General features: G+C 44.9%; 1 protein-coding gene across 4 annotated transcripts in view; it reads right to left on the bottom strand.

Annotated features, from left to right (window-relative positions):
* GRIA1 (glutamate ionotropic receptor AMPA type subunit 1) overlaps positions 1 to 20,349 on the bottom strand; it is a 347,536-nt gene that overhangs the window by 76,325 nt on the left and 250,862 nt on the right. For all 4 annotated transcript variants that reach the window (XM_061424115.1, XM_061424116.1, XM_061424114.1 and 1 more), the window contains exon 11: positions 15,780 to 16,150. In XM_061424115.1, coding sequence (XP_061280099.1) covers positions 15,780 to 16,150 — 371 coding nt within the window. The remainder of the gene's footprint in view (positions 1 to 15,779; positions 16,151 to 20,349) is intronic.

Here is a 20,349-nt window from a genome sequence, read left to right as displayed (position 1 = left end):
GTTTTGTGAATTCTGATTGTTCTGCTTGCTGATTCACAGAGCAAATACTGCCTAAATGTGGGGCCCCTTGGCTTTAGGGAGGAGGAACAATCTGTGTAGTCTTAAAAAAGTCAAAGACAATAAGTGACCTGTCTCAATTCAGTGTTCAGATCTGCAAAATGAGAACACATCAAGCTTTTGTGCACCTTCTGTGCCTTTTCATTTAACTCCAGGGGCAATGATGAAATTCAAATCCTTATAGATCCCGAAAGGTGTTGAAATCTAATCTCAGTCTTTTGAAAAATTACTTATTGTTTGCTAAGGGTCACTTGAGTTCTTTTCAACAAGAATACTTCATCCAAGCACGGATTATTAACATTGGTTTTCCAAAGTATAAAAATAAGGTAATTAGATAAGAAACAACCTGACTTTTGAGGCTCTATTCTGTAGATTCATTAGGGATCTAATCTATAGATTCATTAACTTAAATACTAGCATCTCTTATAGACACAAACAATTAATAAGCACAGACGACACGTTAATAAGCACTATCCAGAAGTGTCATATATGTGTGTGTGTACCTCTACTTGTGGGGAGGTGAGAGTGAGAGATGGGGAGAGAGGGAAGGAGGAAGGGAGGGAGGGAGGTATGAATGTGAATGACTGTGTCTTTTACTGAGCACTTATCACATGTCAGGCACTGTACTAAGTGTTTTAAATTCCTTATTTTTGTTAATCTTCATAATGATTCCAAAAGTATTATCTTTACTTATATGTAAGGTGTAGCTGGTTGCTTTTTCCAAATACCACCACTGCAACCTCTCCCATTCCATGTGTTCTTACAATGTGATTTTTGACCCTTGTCCTACCGAAAGGTGGAATCTTTGTTCCTTCCTTTCTGATATGTCTGAGCTGGTGACTCTGGCAGAAGTCACCCCCTGTGACTTCTCAGGGTAGGTCATGAGACGTGCTACAGCTTTTGCCTGCCTCCTCTTGGTTGCTTGTTCTTGGGACCTGGCCATCATGCCGTGAGGAACGCCAGCAGAGCATGGAGAGGGAATGTATAGGTAGGTGGTGAGAACAGCAGCCTCCACTGCCAGCCATGTGAGTGAGTGAGCCTGCAGGTAATTCCAGCCCCACTGCCAAGTGACCGACAGCCTTGTAGTTTCTCTATCCCAGGTCCCAGGCATCTGTAAGCAAGAACAAGCCATCCCACTGTGCCCATATCCAAGTTTCCTGACCCAGGGAATCTATGAGCAGAATAAAAAGGCTGCTGTTTTATGCCAGAAATTCAGGGTGGCTTGTTATATAGTAACAGAGGTCCTGAGTTGCAAAGCTAGTTGCCCAGGATCACACAGCAAATTAGTGTAAGAAGCAGAATTAAGCCTAGGTCTCACTCCAGAGCTCATGAGGTTCTTAATTACCCTCTTGAAAAAAAACCTTGCATATTTGCAAGTCCTGCAAAACCAGTGTCTGTCATTCTGGGATACAGAGGAAACCATCATAATGCTGACTGCTAAGAAACAAAACCAGGTACCTGGGAGATCAGGAGGGGACTGGTGGGCAGTGTGGTCTGGCAGGAAGAGTCACTGCCCCGGTGATGAGTTTTGCCAGGGAAGCAGGCAGGAGCTTGGATGCAGTTCCTGAGGCTTGAGCTATGGAATAGCCCTGGGATGGAGTGAGCATCCTCGAGTCATAACTGCACCTGGCAGCCTTCCCTCTTCGTGGGAACAGCCTACAGACTTCCCTCTGGCCAGTGCTGGGCCAGGAGCACATAAAAAACTGCATGTCAGCAAGGCTCTGAAAGCTCTTAGCAGAGAATAAATGATTGGCGGGAGGCCAGGGACAAAGCTGAAAGAAAGGAAAGTGGTAACACAAAAGAAGGGAAAGAAAATTAAAAATTTTGAACTCCTGGTGTATGCCAGGTATTAGACAACATGCTTAGCTTCTCTTTGTTTGTATATTCTTATAAGATCCTATGATATTCGTATTAATAGCCTCTTTTTAAAATTAAAAAAATTTTAATTGAAGTATGATTTACTTACAATGTGTTAATTACTGCTGTACGGCAAAGTGATTCAGTTAAACATACATATATATGCATATATATGTGTGTATATATATAGACATATATATACACGTTATTTTTGTTATATTCTTTTCCATGATGGTTTATCATAGGATATTGAACATAGTTCTCTGTGCTATACAGTAGGACCTTGTTGTTTATCCATCTCCATATCAAAGCTTACATCTGCTAATCCCAACTTCTCACTCCATCCCTTTCCCAACTGCTCCCCATGGCAACCACAAGTCTGCTCTCTATGTCCGTGATTCTGTTTCATAGATTCATTTGTATGATATTTTAGATTCCACATGTAAGTGACATCATATGCTGTTTTTCTTTCTCTTTTTAACTTACTTCACTTCGTATGATAATCTCTAGTTGCATTTATCTTGCTGCAAGTGGCACTATTTCATTCCTTTTTATGGTTGGGTAATATTCCATTGCATGTATGTACCACATCTTCTTTATTTAATGGCCTCTTTTTTTTAAAGAGGAAACAGACTTGGCAGTTAAGTTACTGGCTCAAGTCTTACTAGCTAGTAGCTGGTGAACTAAGATCATGGCTCAGTGTAAAGGGTCTGTGTGCAAAGCAGGAGATGTGTGTTCCATCCCTGAGTTGAGAAGATCCCCTGGAGAAGGAAATGGCAACCCACTCTAGTATTCTTGCCTGGGAAATCCCATGGACAGAGAAGCCTGAGGGGCTACAGTCCATGGGGTCACAAAAGAGCTGGACGTGACTTAGCGACTAAACAACAGCAACAAAGATCAAAACCCAGGTCTGAGTAGTTAACAGGATACTTGGGCTCGAAACACAGTCCTCTTCTCGGCTTTGCTTGGGCTCTCCTGCCACAAACCATATCTTAGCTGAGGCTCCTTCTAGAAGTCCACATTTATCCCTTGGGACCAGTCCAAGTCCCTCTTTTTCTTCAAAGCTAACCCAGACTATTTTGGGCCTCAATGATCTTTCTTTTCTGTTGACTAAATCCTGCACTTGGAAATTATTCAGATGAACATTTTGCTTTATTATCTATCTTTTTTCCTTGTGTATCTTGATTTTTGCAAAGTCCGAAATCTGTACTCTGGTTTCTTCCTTTTTCACACCAGCCATAATGCCTACCACTGTGCCTAAGGCAAAGTTGATATCCTAATGGTCCTCAACGAAAACATTTGATTGATTAATCCTTACTTGAATCTGTCGGAATACATACCTCCTGTAACCAGAAACAAAGCAAGATAAACTCCCTCTTCATTCTCTCTGCCCATTCTCAGAATGGGTACCTCCACAGAGAACAGGGCATGAAAGGGGAGATGGATACCAGCTGAGTACCCGGCCAGACTTGCACAGAAGGGAAGGCATCTTTCTGTCTGACAGCCCCTTCTGTCTGCTGCTCGGGAGATAAATTACCTGGCAGCAGCAGTGGCGGGGACTTCTTGAGAGCCAAGATCCTCTGATTCAGAAATTAGACCCTCACTGACATGGTTTCGTCCACAGTGGACCAAGACTTAACACCAATCAGTAAAGGTGCTTCATGGGGAGTAGGGAGTTACTTCCTGCAGCAACTGAAGAACTGGCCCAGCACTGCCCACTTTAGACTCTCTGTTTCTTGGGTGACACTCGAATGACTATACAACAGCTTATCAGGCCCCCAAAGTCATGGTATTGAATGCGTCATTGAATCTTGTGAGCTCTGAACCCTTGGCTAATGAGTCCCTAGGGATGAGCGTGATTGACAGGTCCCCTGGCTCAACACATGCCCGCTTCAGTGCTTCTGCTCACAGTGGTTCCCCCACCAGAGACTTCTGTCTTCATTTCTCTCTGTTTTTGTGGAAAATCTTAGCTCATTTTCAAGGCACAGTCCAGCGCTTCCCAGAGGTCTCTTTGTACTACAACCCACACTAATATTTCATTTCTCAGAAGAAAATCTAGCATGAGCTCCAAATACCACAGAGTTTAGTCCTCAGAGACACATTCCCCTAGTTCCCTGTGTTCCAAAGAGGCAGCAAGATGCAGTGAAAAGAGCCTACAATTTGGGACCAGTGGGACCAGAGCCCGTTATTCCCCTGCTATGCAATCCTGAAGATCCTTGCAGAGTAGCACAGGCATCCTTGTTCATCCACCCTAATAGCTGCATTGTCTGCCCCTGGATGGTGAACCATCACTGTCTTCAGCTGATGGGCAGCAGGCTACTTCCAGCTTTTTAAAACAAGTGAGAGGAGATTGATTCAAGATGGCAGATCAGAAGGATGTGTGCTCACCTTCTGTGAGAGCACCAAATTGCAACTAGCTGCTGAGCAACCATCAGCAGGAGACACTGGAACCCACTAGAGCAATGAAAACCCTTATACTACCTCTTGCCACATGTGCACAACCGTTTCTAGAGGAATGTGTCGACTCCAGATGGACCATAATTTTAAGGCCATTTGTAATTCTTTTTGCCTTGTCCCTCCTCCATTCAAGTCTAAAATCCTACAGGGAAAAACATTCCCTCTCCAGCTTTTGGCTCTGGCTGTGGGATCCACCCTATGCCCACAGTCACCTCCCAGCTGAAACCAAGAAACTCGCTCCTCCAAAGTGGCACCAGTTTTATCTTTGCTCTTGTCTGTTTCACCATCTCCCTCACCAACTGGCTGCGCTGCACACACTCTGGGTGGGGCAGAGTGCACTCCCAGGGGGTCCCCTCTTCTTCCCCAGGAGATGACTTTTAAGGAAAAAGATGCTGTAAGGAATATTAATGGAAAAACTCAAAGCCAAAAAAGTCTATTTTTTAAAAGCTAGAGAGCCCTACAGATGAAAAAGGATGCTTTTTATTTCTATGAAATCTGACAATCCATAGGAAGCCCTGAGGGACCATCAAAAGATTTCTGATCTTGGAAGACAATGGTGTCTCAAAAATAAATCACGAGTCTTTGAATCCAATAGACATAGGTTATAATCCCAGCTCTGCTAGAACACTGTGAATAAGGGAGTTAATTGTCGTCTGCCTCAGTTTTCTTATCTATAAAATGGGGTCGATATCCCTGAACAGAGGTTGTCATGATAATTAGAGGTAACATCATATGACACTTAAGAGAGTGCCTGATACATAGTAGAGAGGGAACTTTGTTTTCTGGATTGGTCTATTTCACTTCCTTTTCTCCAGTTCTTTCTGCTTTTCCTCACATCTGTTGAGATCCCAGGACTGACTTTCCCCACATTACACAGGTAGTGACCACCAGAAATTCTCTCTTGGGTTGCTTTCTCTCCATTAAGTGAAAAATGTGACATGGTCTTTAGAAGGCTACTTGTGAAAGTGCATATTTTCATTCAACAAGCACGTGTTGAGTATTAAGAATGCCTAACCCCGGTGTCAGGTTCTGGATGAGTGGCAAGGATAGGTTTTCCGGTTTGTGTTTTGATAAGGAACAGAATTGGGCAACAGTAGCTAAGGACTGAAGATAGATGATGCCCTCAGAGAGGTTCAGATAGCAATAGCAACAACTATGTCAATACCATTTACTGTGTTCATCACCTCTGTGCAAAGGAAGAGATTTCCACACATGATGCCATTTAATACTCAGAGAATACCCTTGAAGTTGGTGGTCTTACTATCTCCACCTCCCAGAAGAAGCAACCAAGGCACAGAGAAGTTACTTTCCTACGCTGACATGGCCAGTAAGTGGCAGAGCTAGGATTCCGCTGGAGGCAGGCCAGTTCCAGAGATCAAGCTCTATTCCTGCGATGCATATCTTCCCGGGAGAATTGGGGTGAGGAGGGGAGCAATGGGATTTCAGTATTTGCAAAAGAGAGCGTCATTGAGCAAGAGGGATGAGAGAAGCTGCTCCAAATACAGGGAATGTCAAGACTATAAAGGCAGCTTGGGGCTGAGGGAATAGACTGATGCACAACCTGGCTTGGCTAGAGCCTTGTCTGGACTTGGGAATCAAAGGGACAGAAGTCTTAGATGGGGGCTGCAGACATGCCAGGCACCATCCTTCTCCCATTCTGAAGGGGGGAAAGTGAGAGAAAGAGGGGACGTGACTCACCCAGTGGGCTAGTAGACTGAGCTTTTTTCTAAGATCTTTTATCACCTCCTCCAATGGCACCCCACTCCAGTACTCTTGCCTGGAAAATCCCATGGACGGAGGAGCCTGGTGGGCTGCAATCCATGGGGTCGCTAAGAGTCGGACACGACGGAGCGACTTCACTTTGACTTTTCACTTTCATGCATTGGAGAAGGAAATGGCAACCCACTCCAGTGTTCTTGCCTGGAGAGTCCCAGGGACGGGGGAGCCTGGTGGGCTGCCGTCTCTGGGGTCGCACAGAGTCGGACACGACTGAAACGACTCAGCAGCAGCAGCCAATCCTGTGGGCCCACCTCCTGTGACATAGCTACTCCTGAGTCCCTCCCTGGGAAGGGCTCCATTCTGCCCCCAGCAGCTACTGTCTCCTCACTTTAAGGTCCTCTTTCTTAAGCCACCAGATTCACACGGTGACTGTCGTCATGTAGGTCTCTCGTTTCTGTGTTAGTGGAATGCGCTATTTTCTGCGAGCAACCTTGGGCTTCATTCACCTATGGTCTTGCTTGAACACAACTTGGGTAGAAGCATTAATTTGCCACAGGTGGATGGTGGTCCATAAATCATACTCAAACCATGGGGATCCCCACAGGACTCTGAGCATACATTCTCCATCAATTCAACTAATGATGCTTTCATTGTTCTCTTTTTACAACTCAGGACTTCTTTCCAGGCAAACAGTTGGGTCTGTGGATCTCAGGTGCTGCATTTCTGGAGGGGAATTAAAAAGAAACAGGGGTTCTCTCCAGGAAAATGTAGATCTCAGGAAGAGGCAGGCAAGTCTTTCTGCATATAGAGCTGTGAGGACTTTGTTTTAATGCAGTCCCATTCACAGCCTGGATTTTCCAAGGTACGTGAAAAGAAAGAAAAACACAGCAATCAGGTCTTTATCCTTGGAACCAAAAATGAGGGCTGAGAGAAAGGAGAATTCCTTTTAAAAAATTCTACGAATATGATATTCTGAGTGTGTCTAAATGCATTAAAGGTACAGTGGTGTTTTGTACTCCTCATCATTCTTCCAGGGGTGCCCAACTGCTGGCCCACAAGCTGAATCCAGGTGAACTTTGGCTTTATCTGCAGAGCTCTCTGGGAAGTGACTGTCCAGGGCTGAGTGGGAGCAGTCCCCTTTTAGCTGACGCAGGCATGCCCAGGTCAACACAGCCCCCAGCTGACCCCTGTTTTTGTGTTACTCAAAGTGTTAGTCAGTCAGTCATGTCCGACTCTTGGCGACCCCATGAACTGTAGCCCACCGGGCTCCTTCATCCATGGGATTCTCCAGGCAAGAATACTGGAGTAGGTTCCCATTTCCTCCTCCAGGGGATCTTCCAGACCCAGAGATCTAACCTGGGTCTCCTGCACTGCACATAGACTCTCTACTGTCTGAGCCACCAGGGAAGCTTATGCTAATTATGTCTGAGTCCCTTCCCCTTCCCTGTAAGCCAGAATCTTCATCTATGGAATTGGGATGGGGGTGTTGATTACATCATTTTTTTTTTTTTTTTTTTACTGCCTGCCTCCTCTCACTGGAAGGTAAGCTCTAGGAGGATGGGGGTTTTGTCTGCTTTGTTTGGTGATGTCTCTTGTAGCAACCTGAACCATGTCTGAATGTAACAGGTACTAAAGAAACATTTCAGGATAGAAATTGTCCTAAACATCCTTTTCAGCTTGGGAAACACTTTCTGAGTGTTTTCCTATTGTGATTTTGGAGGAAAACGACTAAACAAAACACCTTTCTCCTTCAATTAAACTGTTCAAACCCTGGACATCCACGACAGTCTAGAGATGTGACTTCCCCTTTGCTGATGGCCAGAACTGCTGGCTGAGGGGCAGAAAATGGTGCTTTTAATTTGCACGTCCAGCGAAGCTTTTACCCTCCTGTCACTGCCTTCGTTTGAACACCTGTATGTGGCTTGTGCAGGCTCTGAAAGTTCTCCTCCTGTGCTTCTCCACGGTCTGTGAAACTGCTCACTATCAGAGCCTGGCTCTGGGTCTCGCCACTGGGTAGCAGAGGGTTAAAGTTGAAAAGGAAGGAGGCATGGAGCTGGAGTCCCCAGTGATGGGGAATCACTGTCCCTGCACAGATCACCCTGCCACAGCTGCAGCTCCTGTTACCCAGGGAGATGTGCTCTGGTGAATCCTATAGGAGCTCCTCCAGGAGTCTGGCCTGGGGAGGAAGCAGCGTCCCTGCAAGGCCTCTGCCTTCAGTGGCCACGCCCAGGGTCTCACTCCCTTGGCAGGTAACACATGCAGGGCAGGCAGATGCTGGGCTCAGTGTTTGTGGCAGTTGACTAGCATGATTTCTGGCTGAACCATGGACCTCACTTCTTACACTTCCAAACTGGCTTAACTGAACAACATCCTAGCTCAATGGCTTTCCAATTTTAATGCCAACATGCCTTGGGGGAAGGGGAGGGCTTGTGAAATGTGTACTCCTCTCTCTAGATGCAGAATTTCCAGTTCCTCAGACTTAGGATGGGGCCTGGAAATCTGTATTTTGACAGGTATCCCAGGTGATTATGATGCGGGAGTCCCAGCAGAAACCCTCATACCTAGTCCTAAGAGCATCAAACCCACTTCTTGCATCATCGCTGTGCACACATCCTTCCTTACAGCACCGAGTCTGTGTCCTAAATGAGGCTTATGTTTTCTAAAGACTGGATTAGGATTGTGTGTGTGCTCAGAGCGCTCAGTCGTGTCTGACTCTTTGCAATACCGTGGACTGTAGCCTGCCAGGCTCCTCTGTCCATGGAATTTTCCAGGCAAGAGAACTGGAATGGGTTGCCATTTCCTACTCCAGGCAGTCTTCCCAATCTAGGGACTGAACCCACATCTCTTACATTGACAGGCAGATTCTTTACCACTAGCACCACCTAGGAAGATGAAATATTTTATAAATTCAGGCTGGTTCCATCAACTTCCCTGAATATTTACCCCCTTTTTCCCCATGCAACACTTCAGTGACACCAGTATTGGCCAGAGGAAGGGGTTTGCATGACTGTCTCTGGGAGGGAAGTGGGGAGAACAAGAGGTGGAAAGGGGATATTCCTCATCACCCCTCTGTGCACTGTAGTCCTGGTTGCTGTGGATTTGTGTGTGAATGCGAAAGTCAGGCTGTCATTGGTTATCAGTTTAGGCTCTGTTCATTGGCTACTCTGTTCCCATGGTGAATCAGTCTCTAGGCCCTCAGCAAGCACATTAACTGGGGTTGGGGGGAAGCAGAGTGGTGGTACAGGGTTCCTGGAGATCTCCAAAGTGCTACCACTCCCCTGCTTTAGAATTCTTCTTGCTGAGAGTAATTATCTTCCCTAGGTGGAAATAATTATCATACATTCTGTCACATTCTAAGATCAGGAGTAAGAGTTCTGAAAGCTGGAATCATCATTTCCCATTTTCCTCTCTTCCCCTGGGACCTTCCACACCCTTCTCCTTTTTCTTACTAGGGTCATCTGATCCCAGAAAACTGGAAGCCAATGGGGAGGGCCGTGGGAATAGAGTTGAAAGGCTCACTCTTAGTCCATTTGCAGGCGATGGAGCCTGGGATGACACTGCAGGGCGGGCAGCAACTGGCCAGAGGCATTGCCATGGGGACCTTAGAGAAAATCCCTTCCCCCTTTGGGGCCTCAGTTTACTCCTCTGTAACATGGGGTAGATGAGTCAGATCCTTCTCTTGATCAGAGCCAGACCTAAAGGTCTCCGGAAGTGTGGTGCCATGTTTTCCAAATGCCCCCTTCTTCTTGGAGGCACCACTGACTCTTGCTCTCCTCCCTTCAGATATCTAATCCTTCAGCCAGTGCTGTCATTTCTAGTTTCAAAGTAGACCGCTAATCCATCTCCATGACCATCATAATTTCCATCACTGTAATTGCCCCTAGACAGCTGTGAGAGCCTACTGCTCAGTCCCTCTGCTTCCACTCTTGACTATTTTCTGCTTTAATTCATTTTCCTCATAGTTCCCCAGAGTAGCATTATAGCATGTAAATCAATCCTTCTCTTACTTAAAACTCCCCAGGGCCTTCCTATGTATTTAGAGTAAAACTTTAAATCTATGCTATGGCCCCAAGTCTCTGTGAGATCTTGCCTCTGCCTGCTTCTCTAATAATACAGCTCTGTGTCAGCCTAGCTCCTCCTTGCCTCTCTGCGCCGTGGAGAAGCTTTCTCAGAACACCCTAAGTCCCCTTTAATTCCACTTCCTCTATTATCTGTTGCTGCAGCAGTTTCATTTTATTCATAGTGCATCACAGTTTATACATTCACAATTGTTTATTTAACATCTGTGTTACCTCACTGTACTTGCCAGCTCCCGGAAGCAAAGACTCCCATACCCTCAAACGCCATCATCAACATATCTTTATATCCTCAGCACCCTGTGCTGTACCTTACAGGCAATTAGTAATATCTGTTGAATAAATAAATGACCCTGGACACAAATAGGAGGAAAAGCTACAGAAATGAAAGTTGTGGGAACTGAAGATAAATTTTGCCTGGGGTGATTTTTGTCCTTTCTTTCATACATCCCTTCTCAAAATGTTCTCATTTATGAAAAAAGAAATCTAAAATATCTATTAAACATAGGTATTTTGGGCACAAGACATAGGCCTGCAAATGCAATTCATGATGGCATTTCTATCTTACCATCAACAAAATTAAAAAAAAATATTTCTTGTGATCACAGCTCAACTGAGTTTTAACTTTCAATGTTAAAATAGGCTACACAAAGACAATTTCTCATATAAATATTTGAAAGGGAGGAGGGAAGAATCTTGAACGCCAACCAGTAGCATTTCCCGGTATACATCACTGAAGGTGCTAATGACAGATTATTTTGTCAATCTGTGGAGCTAGTGTAGAAAACTTCAGCTCTAGGGCATGGCAACCCACTCCAGTATTCTTGCCTGGAGAATCTTCATGGACAGAGCAGCCTGGCGGGCTACAGTCCAGGTCACAAAGAGTCTGAGGTCTGAGGTCACAAAGAATCGGACGTGACTGAGTGACTAAGCACAGCACAGCACAAGCACTGTGGCCCATGCTGTTGGCTCACTCATCAACGTCCGTTCTCACCCTTTCCATTTTAGTGGCTAAAAAACTGTATTCTTGCCTTTCCTACCTTCAGTGCTACTAGAAGTGATCACGGGCCACTGTTCTTACTAATGAGATGGATAGAAGGAGACGTCTGCTTGGGGTGGGAAGTATATTGTCCAGCTTTTGTTTTCCTGATTCAGAGAAGCAGAACTGGCTGCAGTACTTCCTCCCCGTCTTCCTGCTTGAACCTGTACACGGCATCTGGGAGCTGCCGCCTTGTGCCGGGAGTAAACGCCAGGGCAGCCACAAAAGAGCTGATCCTCATTTCACTGAACCATGGGCTACTATCTGCCTCCACTTTCCTTTTCATCTAAGAAAGATAAGTCTCCATCTGGTCACATTACTCTGGTCAGATGATTGAGCTACTTACAGACAACTAACTGTATTTGGTCACATTTAATTGTTTTTTTTTTTGTTGTTGTTGTTGTTGTTAGTATCAGTTCAGTTTCAGTCACTGTTGTGTCCGACTCTTTGTGACCCCATGAACTGCAGCACACCAGGCCTCCCTGTCCATCACCAACTCCCGGAGTTCACTCAAACTCATGTCCATCGAGTCAGTGATGCCATCCAGCCATCTCATCCTCTGTCGTCCCCTTCTCCTCCTGCCCCCAATCCCTCCCAGCATCAGTCTTTTCCAATGAGTCAACTCTTCACATGAGGTGGCCAAAGTACTGGAGTTTCAGTTTTAGCATCAGTCCTTCCAAAGAACACCCAGGACTGATTCTCTAGAATGGACTGGTTGGATGTCCTTGCAGTCCAAGGGACTCTCAAGAGTCTTCTCCAGCACCACAGTTCAAAAGCATCAATTCTTCAGCGCTCAGCTTTCTTCACAGTCCAACTTTCACATCCATGCATGACCACTGGAAAAACCACAGCCTTGACTAGACGGACCTTTGTTGGCAAAGTAATATCTCTGCTTTTCAATATGCTATCTAGGTTGGTCATTAATATAAATATTGAATAAATTAAGAAAAAAAACCAAAGCTACTTGTGTATGTATGCAGATATATGCAATTTAGGTGGAATTTAGTTTCCCAATTTCTAAATTTTGAGAATTTATGATACACTGTTAATAAATAGCAAGAAAAATTAATTGAAGCTGATTTGAAAGGATGTTTGAGTATAAAAAAGCCCTTAAAAATATAATACCTCCTACTGTAACCCCAGGATGTCTAATGCTATGTATATCAGAGGCTCCTAAAGCTCCATGGACTTTTGATGTTGTTTACGTTAAATATATAAACAACAATAACGAAAGCTTCTAGTTGTCTGCTTGGCCCTGGCTTTCACCACTGTCTTAGCATCCCTGTGTTTTTGTCTGGTCCTATTGACAAGTATGTGCCTTTTCTCTTTAGCATATATTCCCATCAAATGTTGCGATGCATATTCTGACTCTTAGCGGGGCTTCTACAGACCCCTAAGTGCTGGAGTTGGCCAAGCTAGGCCTGGTTAGCAGGAATCCATCTCATCCTTATTCTGGCAGGTTGACTCCTCTCTCTGCCTGTCAGACCCTCAAAGCCAAAATGACAAATCCTTCTGCCCAGTCCTTGTGAGGGGTGTCTCAGGAATCCAGGAGTGAATCACTGTGCCGCTCTGTCTGTGGGTTTGCCCAGGAGACAGAGGTCCATTGGGTTTTCATTGTGAAGTTTACAATGGCACCCTTCCTTCTAGTGAAGTTTACAATACAGAAAGTTGATAAAAGAACTGAAGTAGCTTCTCGTTTATTGTGTTTCCTATGTGTTGTCTAAATAGTGTGTTACGAGTTCTATACATATTGGCCTTTATTTATTTTTGGGTCATAGTCGTGGCCGGAGATGGCAATGGCACCCCACTGCAGTACTCTTGCCTGGAAAATCCCATGGACGGAGGAGCCTGGTGGGCTGCAGTCCATGAGGTTGTTAGGAGTCGGACATGACTGAGCGACTTCACTTTCACGCATTGGAGAAGGAAATGGCAACACACTCCAGTGCTCTTGCCTGGAGAATCCCAGGGACGGGGGAGCCTGGTGGGCTGCCGTCTATGGGGTTGCACAGAGTCGGACACGACTGAAGTGACTTAGCAGCAGCAGCAGCATAGTAGTGGCACCTGGGATCTTCACTGCATTGTGCTGGAACTTTTATTGTGGTACATGGACTCTCTAGTTGTAGCACACGAGCTCAATAGTTGGGGCGCCTTAGTTATTCCATGGCATGTAGGCTCTTAGTTCCCTAACCAGGGATGGAACCCATGTCCCCTGCATTGCAAGACAGATTCTTAACCACTAGACCACCAGAGAAGTCCCTACATCAATCTCTTTTAACAATACTAGAGGTTGTTTGCCGTTTTACCAGGGAAGATACAGAATCACAGAGTGGAGTTGTTTTATTAAAAGTGAGGAGGAAGGAGGCTGGGTACTTTCCTGTTTAGTCTCATCTTCACCTCAAGGTCATTTCCTAAGATAGCCTCATAGAACCCTCAGGAGTCCTGGAAACACAGTCTGAAAACCCTCTTCTAGCCAGAAGTCACAAACTCACATACTCTCTCAGGGGCCAGCTGAGTCGCAGCGGAGTGAAGCGGATCACTGGGGGCTGCGGTCCATGGGGATGTCATGGATCAGCTCCAGAGGGCAGCTGTCACTCAGTTTCGGAGCATCATTGGCAGACTGTGCGAATCATTGACTCATGCCTGGTAGCAGATTCAATTTGTGGGTCACTAACTTGAGACTTCGGGAGGAACAGTGGGGAGTGTGAAAACACAGCCTGAGGTCAGACCACATGGGTGCCTTTAGGAGGTAAGATGCCCAGCCAAGAAGGGAACATAAGAGAGAAAAGAAGCCCATGGGTCTTCTCAGACACCTGCATGTTTGGATGGCCCGTGACACTGAATCATTGCTTCCCACAGTTTATCTACTGGCCTGAGTTATTTTTAAGCAAGCCCTTCCCCTGCCGGGTTCTCTCTGCTCTTTACCATGTGTCTGCCAGCACTGGCCAGGCAGCCAGTCTCACACCTCTTCTCCCACACAACGCCCCCCTCCCCTGACTGTCTTCTTATTTAGAGAAAAACAAGATTATAATGGTGAGTGATGAGATGATCTAAATTGTACAGCAGGTGAAGTGAGTTCTGCGGGAAGCTCCTTAGGAAGATTTTATTCCCTTGCCACTTAGCAATATTGGTCCTTGCTGACACTCAGATCTGAGCCAGACGGGTGGTACTGATGCCTCCGGCACATGTCTATGAGGCCTTCGTATTTATGCAGTTATGCCCCCAGAAAGTGAGAGTGTGTGCAAATCTATTCATGCAGCCAAGTGCTAAGCCATGTCTCCCTGCATGCTTTTGAAGCTTGGTAATCGATAAGGGACTGCCTGATTAAAGAGCTCATAGATATTAAGCAACTGTAAAAGGAAATACAATCAGTGCTTATTTAACAGGTAAATTGGACGGGATTTGTGACATGAACATTCCAGAATATAGCTGAAAGAACATTACACAGAGAGATGGAAAGGGAGATCAGTAAATATGGGTACTGATTTAGATGAAAGTGAAGTGAAAGTGAAAGTTGCTCAGTCATGTCCAACTCTTTGTGACCCAAGAGACTATACAGTCCATGGAATTCTCCAGGCCAGAATACTGGAGTGGGTAGCCTTTGCCTTCTCCAGGGTGGTGGTCAAATTTCTTTTTATCCATCTCCTTTACCTTTTCCCTCCCTCCCTCTTTCTCTTCTCTTCTCTCTCTCCCTCCCCTCCTCCTTTCCTTCCTTCCTCTCTCCCTTCCAAAAACCTTTTTCAAAAGAAATTGTATTCACAAGTCCAATGTGTAAAACAGATGAAAATGGAGCTACTCATGTCCAATGCGAGGGCTGAAACCTCACTGATTTGGCCACCCCAGTATTCTCAATATGATATCAGAGGCATTTCCAAGAAACTTCATGAAACTTCCCAGCCACAAGAAACAAATTTACATCACAATTGGAACTAGACAGTTTCCAAGATCTTACTCAGAACCGAGAAAAGAAGAACCATTTTCTCTTAAAGATGAAGACACCAAGGTCTACAAGAGTCAAGTGACTTGTCCAGAGCCACACAGAAAGTGCTAGAACCAGAGCAAGAACCCAGTCATAATTCAGTGCTCCTGCCACTCAGAAATAGTTTGGGATTGTGGTCTGAATCTTGACTCACCTAACTACCAGATGTGTAACCTTGGAAAGATATTCAACATTTCCATGGTTCCTCATTTGTAAAAGGAGGTATCACAAGTGTCCCCACCTAATGCTTCTGTGAGGATTCAATTAAATAAGGCATGAAGAGGACTCAAAACCTTGCTTAGGGTGTGTGGTAGGTGCTCAAAAATGTTAGTGGTACAATACCACCCCCCATCCCTTCTCAGTACTATACAGAACATTAGAGTCACAATTATGCCTGTTAATCTTGACAGAACACATCACACAGACAGCAGACAGAGCCGGTCAAGGCGTGTCCAGATCCTCCGTAGCATGGAATGGACAATTGACAGTAAAGCATAGTTGAGGACTAAATACAATAAAGTCTGGAAAAAATTGCCATCGCTAACTCCCCATGTATATATATAGCATTGAGTAAAGGTGATGAAAAGAGCCGACTGACCTGGGAGAGATGTCACATCCTTGCTGCATGAAGGCTCCCAGGGAGAACCACAAGCTGTTGAATATCCCAAACTCATTGGACTGGTCGCTGGTGGTTTGGTCTCGCCCTTCCTCAAACTCTTCGCTGTGCCATTCGTAGGGGCTGAAACGGCTGACCAGGAAAAGGACGACGCTCACTCCAATGTAGGCGAACACAATGCACATCCAGATCTCATAAGCCAAAGGATCCAGGAAGGAAAAGACCCCCGGTTTGGACTTCTGTGGCTTTTTTATCATAATGGAGATCCCCAGACTCATAAACGGCTTGGAGAAATCGATCACCTCTTCCCGGACCAAGGTGATAGTTAAAGGGGCAACAGCCACATCTGCTCTCTGCAGAAAATATCGGGGAGAGAAGAAAATGTGCACTTTAGTTCATCAGCCCTCTGTTCCCTCATTTTCCTCTTCATTCTAATATTCTTTTGTATCTAAAGGATGTGAGAGGAAGAACCTCAGAAATCCAACTCCTCCTTGTCTCTGAGAAATATTTACAATAAATGGTTGATCAGCTCAATATCTCACAGGAGAGATTATCCTGCTCTTTGACAGTTCTAATTGTTAGGGGTGACTTCCTCACCTTATGGAAGGAAGGGGGCTCTTGTAATGTCTCTTATTTTTTTTTGTCTACCCAGCAATCATGCCTTCTTCCCCTTAAAGAACTACTCCTGCTCCACTGCCTATCCTCCGGTTCAAGTGGGGCTGATAACCCTTATTATAGGTGAAGCACATCCCCCAGATCTGGCCATTAGTGTAGTCCACTCCCCTGGCTACAGTGGTTCATTCAAGGATGGCACAAGACCCGAGTCTCTTTCATGAGCATGAGCCCTGAAAGTCAGGGTGAGAGATGATCCATGATGAAATAACTTGGGTGACCCTTAATTCATGGCTTATCCTGCTATCCCTAGGAACATGGTAGAAACATGTGCCAAAATACTCTTTTGTTTGTCCCCAGGAACATGAACCAATCCTTCTGCTTGCCTAAACCAGTTGGAGTTGGGGTACTTTTACCTGCGACCAAGACAGTCCTGGCTAACAAGATAGATAGTGAAGCAAGTTTAACTCAATAAATATTTATTGGGCACTCATATGCAAGCCCTAGGCTGAAAAGAAAACTCATCTCTACAACTAGTAAAAGTTGGTACACACACACACACACACACACACACACACAAAGTAGTTTCCCAAACTACAGGGTAGATTGGATACATGCTAGATACTGTGAGATATGTTTTGTTTCTGAGAGATGCAAAGTGCTACAGGAGGTCAGGAAGGAATTAATTCTGTCTGGGGAGGTCAGGGACTGCATCCTCAAAGAGGTAACATATACACTGACATTGAAGAGGGAGTAGGATTTCAACAGGTTGCTCGGATACAGAATACATTCCCAGAGGAGAGAATCATGTGAGGAAGACCTGGCAGAGAGAATAAAGTAGTATCACAACTATTTTTTTTTCCAGGAAGACTGCTAAGAAGTGCACAAATAATTCAGTTTTTAAAATTCATGTAGATAAACATAAAATAGTTGCAAGAAATGTTCATCTTTGGGCATACCACACCAGCCTTGCTCTTCTGTCTTTCCTATCTCTGCTTAATGGCAGGAGCACTGGCATCTATGCTCTGAAAATCCACTGTTCTCCTGGCCTGAGATTAAGCGATCCTGGAAGTCTAACGCGGTTCCATGGAGGGATGCCATGACATTCACTTTTGAAATGACAGGCATGTCTCTGCAAGTCTGTTCAAGGCAGGTGGCTTTCTCTTATGATGCCACGTAACAGTCCAGATGTGAGGCTGCAGACTGATGCTGTCCAGACCCCAGCCACATCTAGCTGCCAGCTGGTATTGCTCAGGAGGGGTTTCCTCTGGTTATTCTCATTGGATGGGATTTTTGAGAAGGCATTTTAAGTGGAATAAAAAGCCTGGCTTTAGAATGACTTAAATTTCTCACTTAGAGAAAGAAACTTTCTGTAAAGCAATGTGGGATTGAGTATATGTCTCAGCAATTCTGTTTTTTCCCGCTAACACCTACTGCCTAAATCTTGATACTTTTTACAAACACTTACAAGCCATTGCCAGAGAGACAGTATCTCCTTTTTTCTCATAGGTAGAAAAGGAATAGGGGAGAAAAGTCTTTAGAAATGACTCGGAGTGAATAACTACAAGTTACCCAAGAGGGAGGTGGGTGAAGACCGGCTTCAAAGATGGTAAAGGGAATTGAATGGATTTGTCTTATGCCTCCAGATGTGAGTTAATAAAAGGGACTGTGACCTGGAAAAAAATCACAAAACCAATCATCTTAGTTCTTATTTAACTTAGCAGTTTCAAGATTTGTTCCATGTAACATTATTTGTGGAAGGATATAACTAATTATAATATAAAAATTAACATGAATTTAAACTGGCAGGACTTTTCAGAACCTTTAGCAGACTACTGTGCACTGAGAATTTCTAAGAGGGGTAAGCAGATTTAGTATTTCCAAAATTCTTTGTCTGTTGAGCCCCAAGCATCAAAATGCACCCATATGCATAGGATACACACGCAGTGGGAAATGCAGTGACATCATTTTGCAGATAGGAGCCCAGGTCCAGAGAGAGAAGGTGGTTTGTGCAAAGCAGCACGAGTTTTGAACAACAAGTTTTAGCTTGTTTGATGTTGACTGAAAGGTCTTAGGAGTTGATTTCCAGCATCTGAGGAAGTCACTGGACCTTTGCAGGATCACTTATAGGCACGGCTCATCTGGGAAAGTAGACCTGCCTTCTTGGCTTTGTGACTCACTGACCATGTGCCCTCGAGTGAGACAGTTGTCCTTATGAATATCGGTTTCCTCTTTAGAAAAGAGGCATAATAAATTTTGCTTTATCTACTGGACAGCAGTGTTTTGTGAGAGTCAAAAGAATTCAAATACGTGAGCACCGTGAACCGTGGGCATTTCACAGGTGCTCAAAATTATTTTCTGAAACTGACATCTTGAGATAGTGATTCTCAAACTTGAGTGTGCAGACATCAGAAGCACCTTGGGGGTTTTTTAAACCACAGATGGCAGACTTTCTAGATCACTGGGTCTGGGGAGACCTGAGAATTTGCATTTCCAGCAAGTTCCCAGGTGATGTTGCTGCTGCTGGTCCAGACTTAGAGAAACACTGACCTAGGAGATCCCCAAACCAAATATGTCTGGAAAAAATCTTGGGAAAATAGTAAACATTGTGGATGTATTAGGTAAAAGCAAAAATGGGAGAAAACCATCAGGGATGGAGAGCCACTCTGAGCCAGGCCCTGTATAGGGAAATACTCCCCACCCAGCCCTGGGACAAAGAACTCAGGGGAACACCAGGAGGAGATCAATGGCTCGCAGGAGTCATGTTGCTAGTGAGCAGGCAGAGTTGGAATTCAAATCTGGATTTGTGTGTGTGTCTCCAAAGTTCACTCTATTTCTGCTTCATTAAGACAAAGAACTGGCCAGAAAGTCATGGCAACCCAGGCACACAGCTGTGCCTGTGCAATAAGCAGAGCCTTCATTTGTAGCCTGTGGTATTTGAGAATGCACTGTGGCTATTCTCATCACTTGTGTCCTTTGCCCAACTGCCTAGTCTCCCTGGCTTCAGTGTCCTCATGGATAAAATGTGGAGAGTAATCACATCCACCTTCTGGGGTTGTTATGAGGAGTAAGTGAAATAACTTGGGTGAAGTATTTAGCACAGTGTCCGGTATAAGCAATGTGCTGAAATGCTACTATTACCATGGTGCATAAGAGCAAGAATGAGCAAAGGGAAGGTGAGACACCCTGATTGACTTAGCTTATTTGAGAGGCACAGAAAGAAGAAATCTGGAGCCCTCCAAGTAAATTTTTTTCTGACCTTGCTGGTCATTTGTGGCTAGAGATGCCTCCTCAGACCCCTCTATTCTTTCTTAGATGGGACAGACAAGGAAAGCCAAACTGAAAATGCCCTCAAGAGAGGGCATCCATTTGGGCCCATCATAGAGTCTTCAGAATACAGCTGTAACTGGGAAGAGGGACAGGCCTGGTGGAGGGGAGGGAACAAGAAAGACTGGCAGCTGAGGCACTCAGAGGTGATTTCTGTCACTGATGAGCCAGTGGCCCATGGCTGATGGCTGTGTACTGGGGGGCTTTCCCTCAGGATAATCATACTGTTGTTCTGCCCAGATCTTGGGCCTTTTACTGAAGGAACCAGATTACATTGGGTGAAGGTGAAGATGAATTCTGGTGGAGGTGAAAAGTTCACAGCAGTTGCCATGGGGATGACCTTAAGAACTTGGTGGAGGTTCCCATGGAAACCAGCTTCCCAATGCAGCATTAACCATCTAGATCTTCTATCTTTCATTGATGATACTTCCCCAAAGCGAGAGGCAGCAGAGGAGAGAGAAGGTAGAAGCACAACCTCCTTAACTCATTAACCATCTTCCCAGGTCATATCAAAAGCCACCTTCTTAGAAAGACTTTTCTTTATTCTATCTCTTTCTTCTTTGAATTCCCTTTTTATGGCTCTTATGGCCATCATGACTCTTATTTCCTCGAT

Source organism: Bos javanicus, chromosome 7 (assembly GCF_032452875.1).
Source record: "Bos javanicus breed banteng chromosome 7, ARS-OSU_banteng_1.0, whole genome shotgun sequence".
NCBI classification, from domain to species: Eukaryota; Metazoa; Chordata; class Mammalia; order Artiodactyla; family Bovidae; genus Bos; species Bos javanicus.
This window is presented reverse-complemented; position numbering and strand designations above follow the sequence as displayed.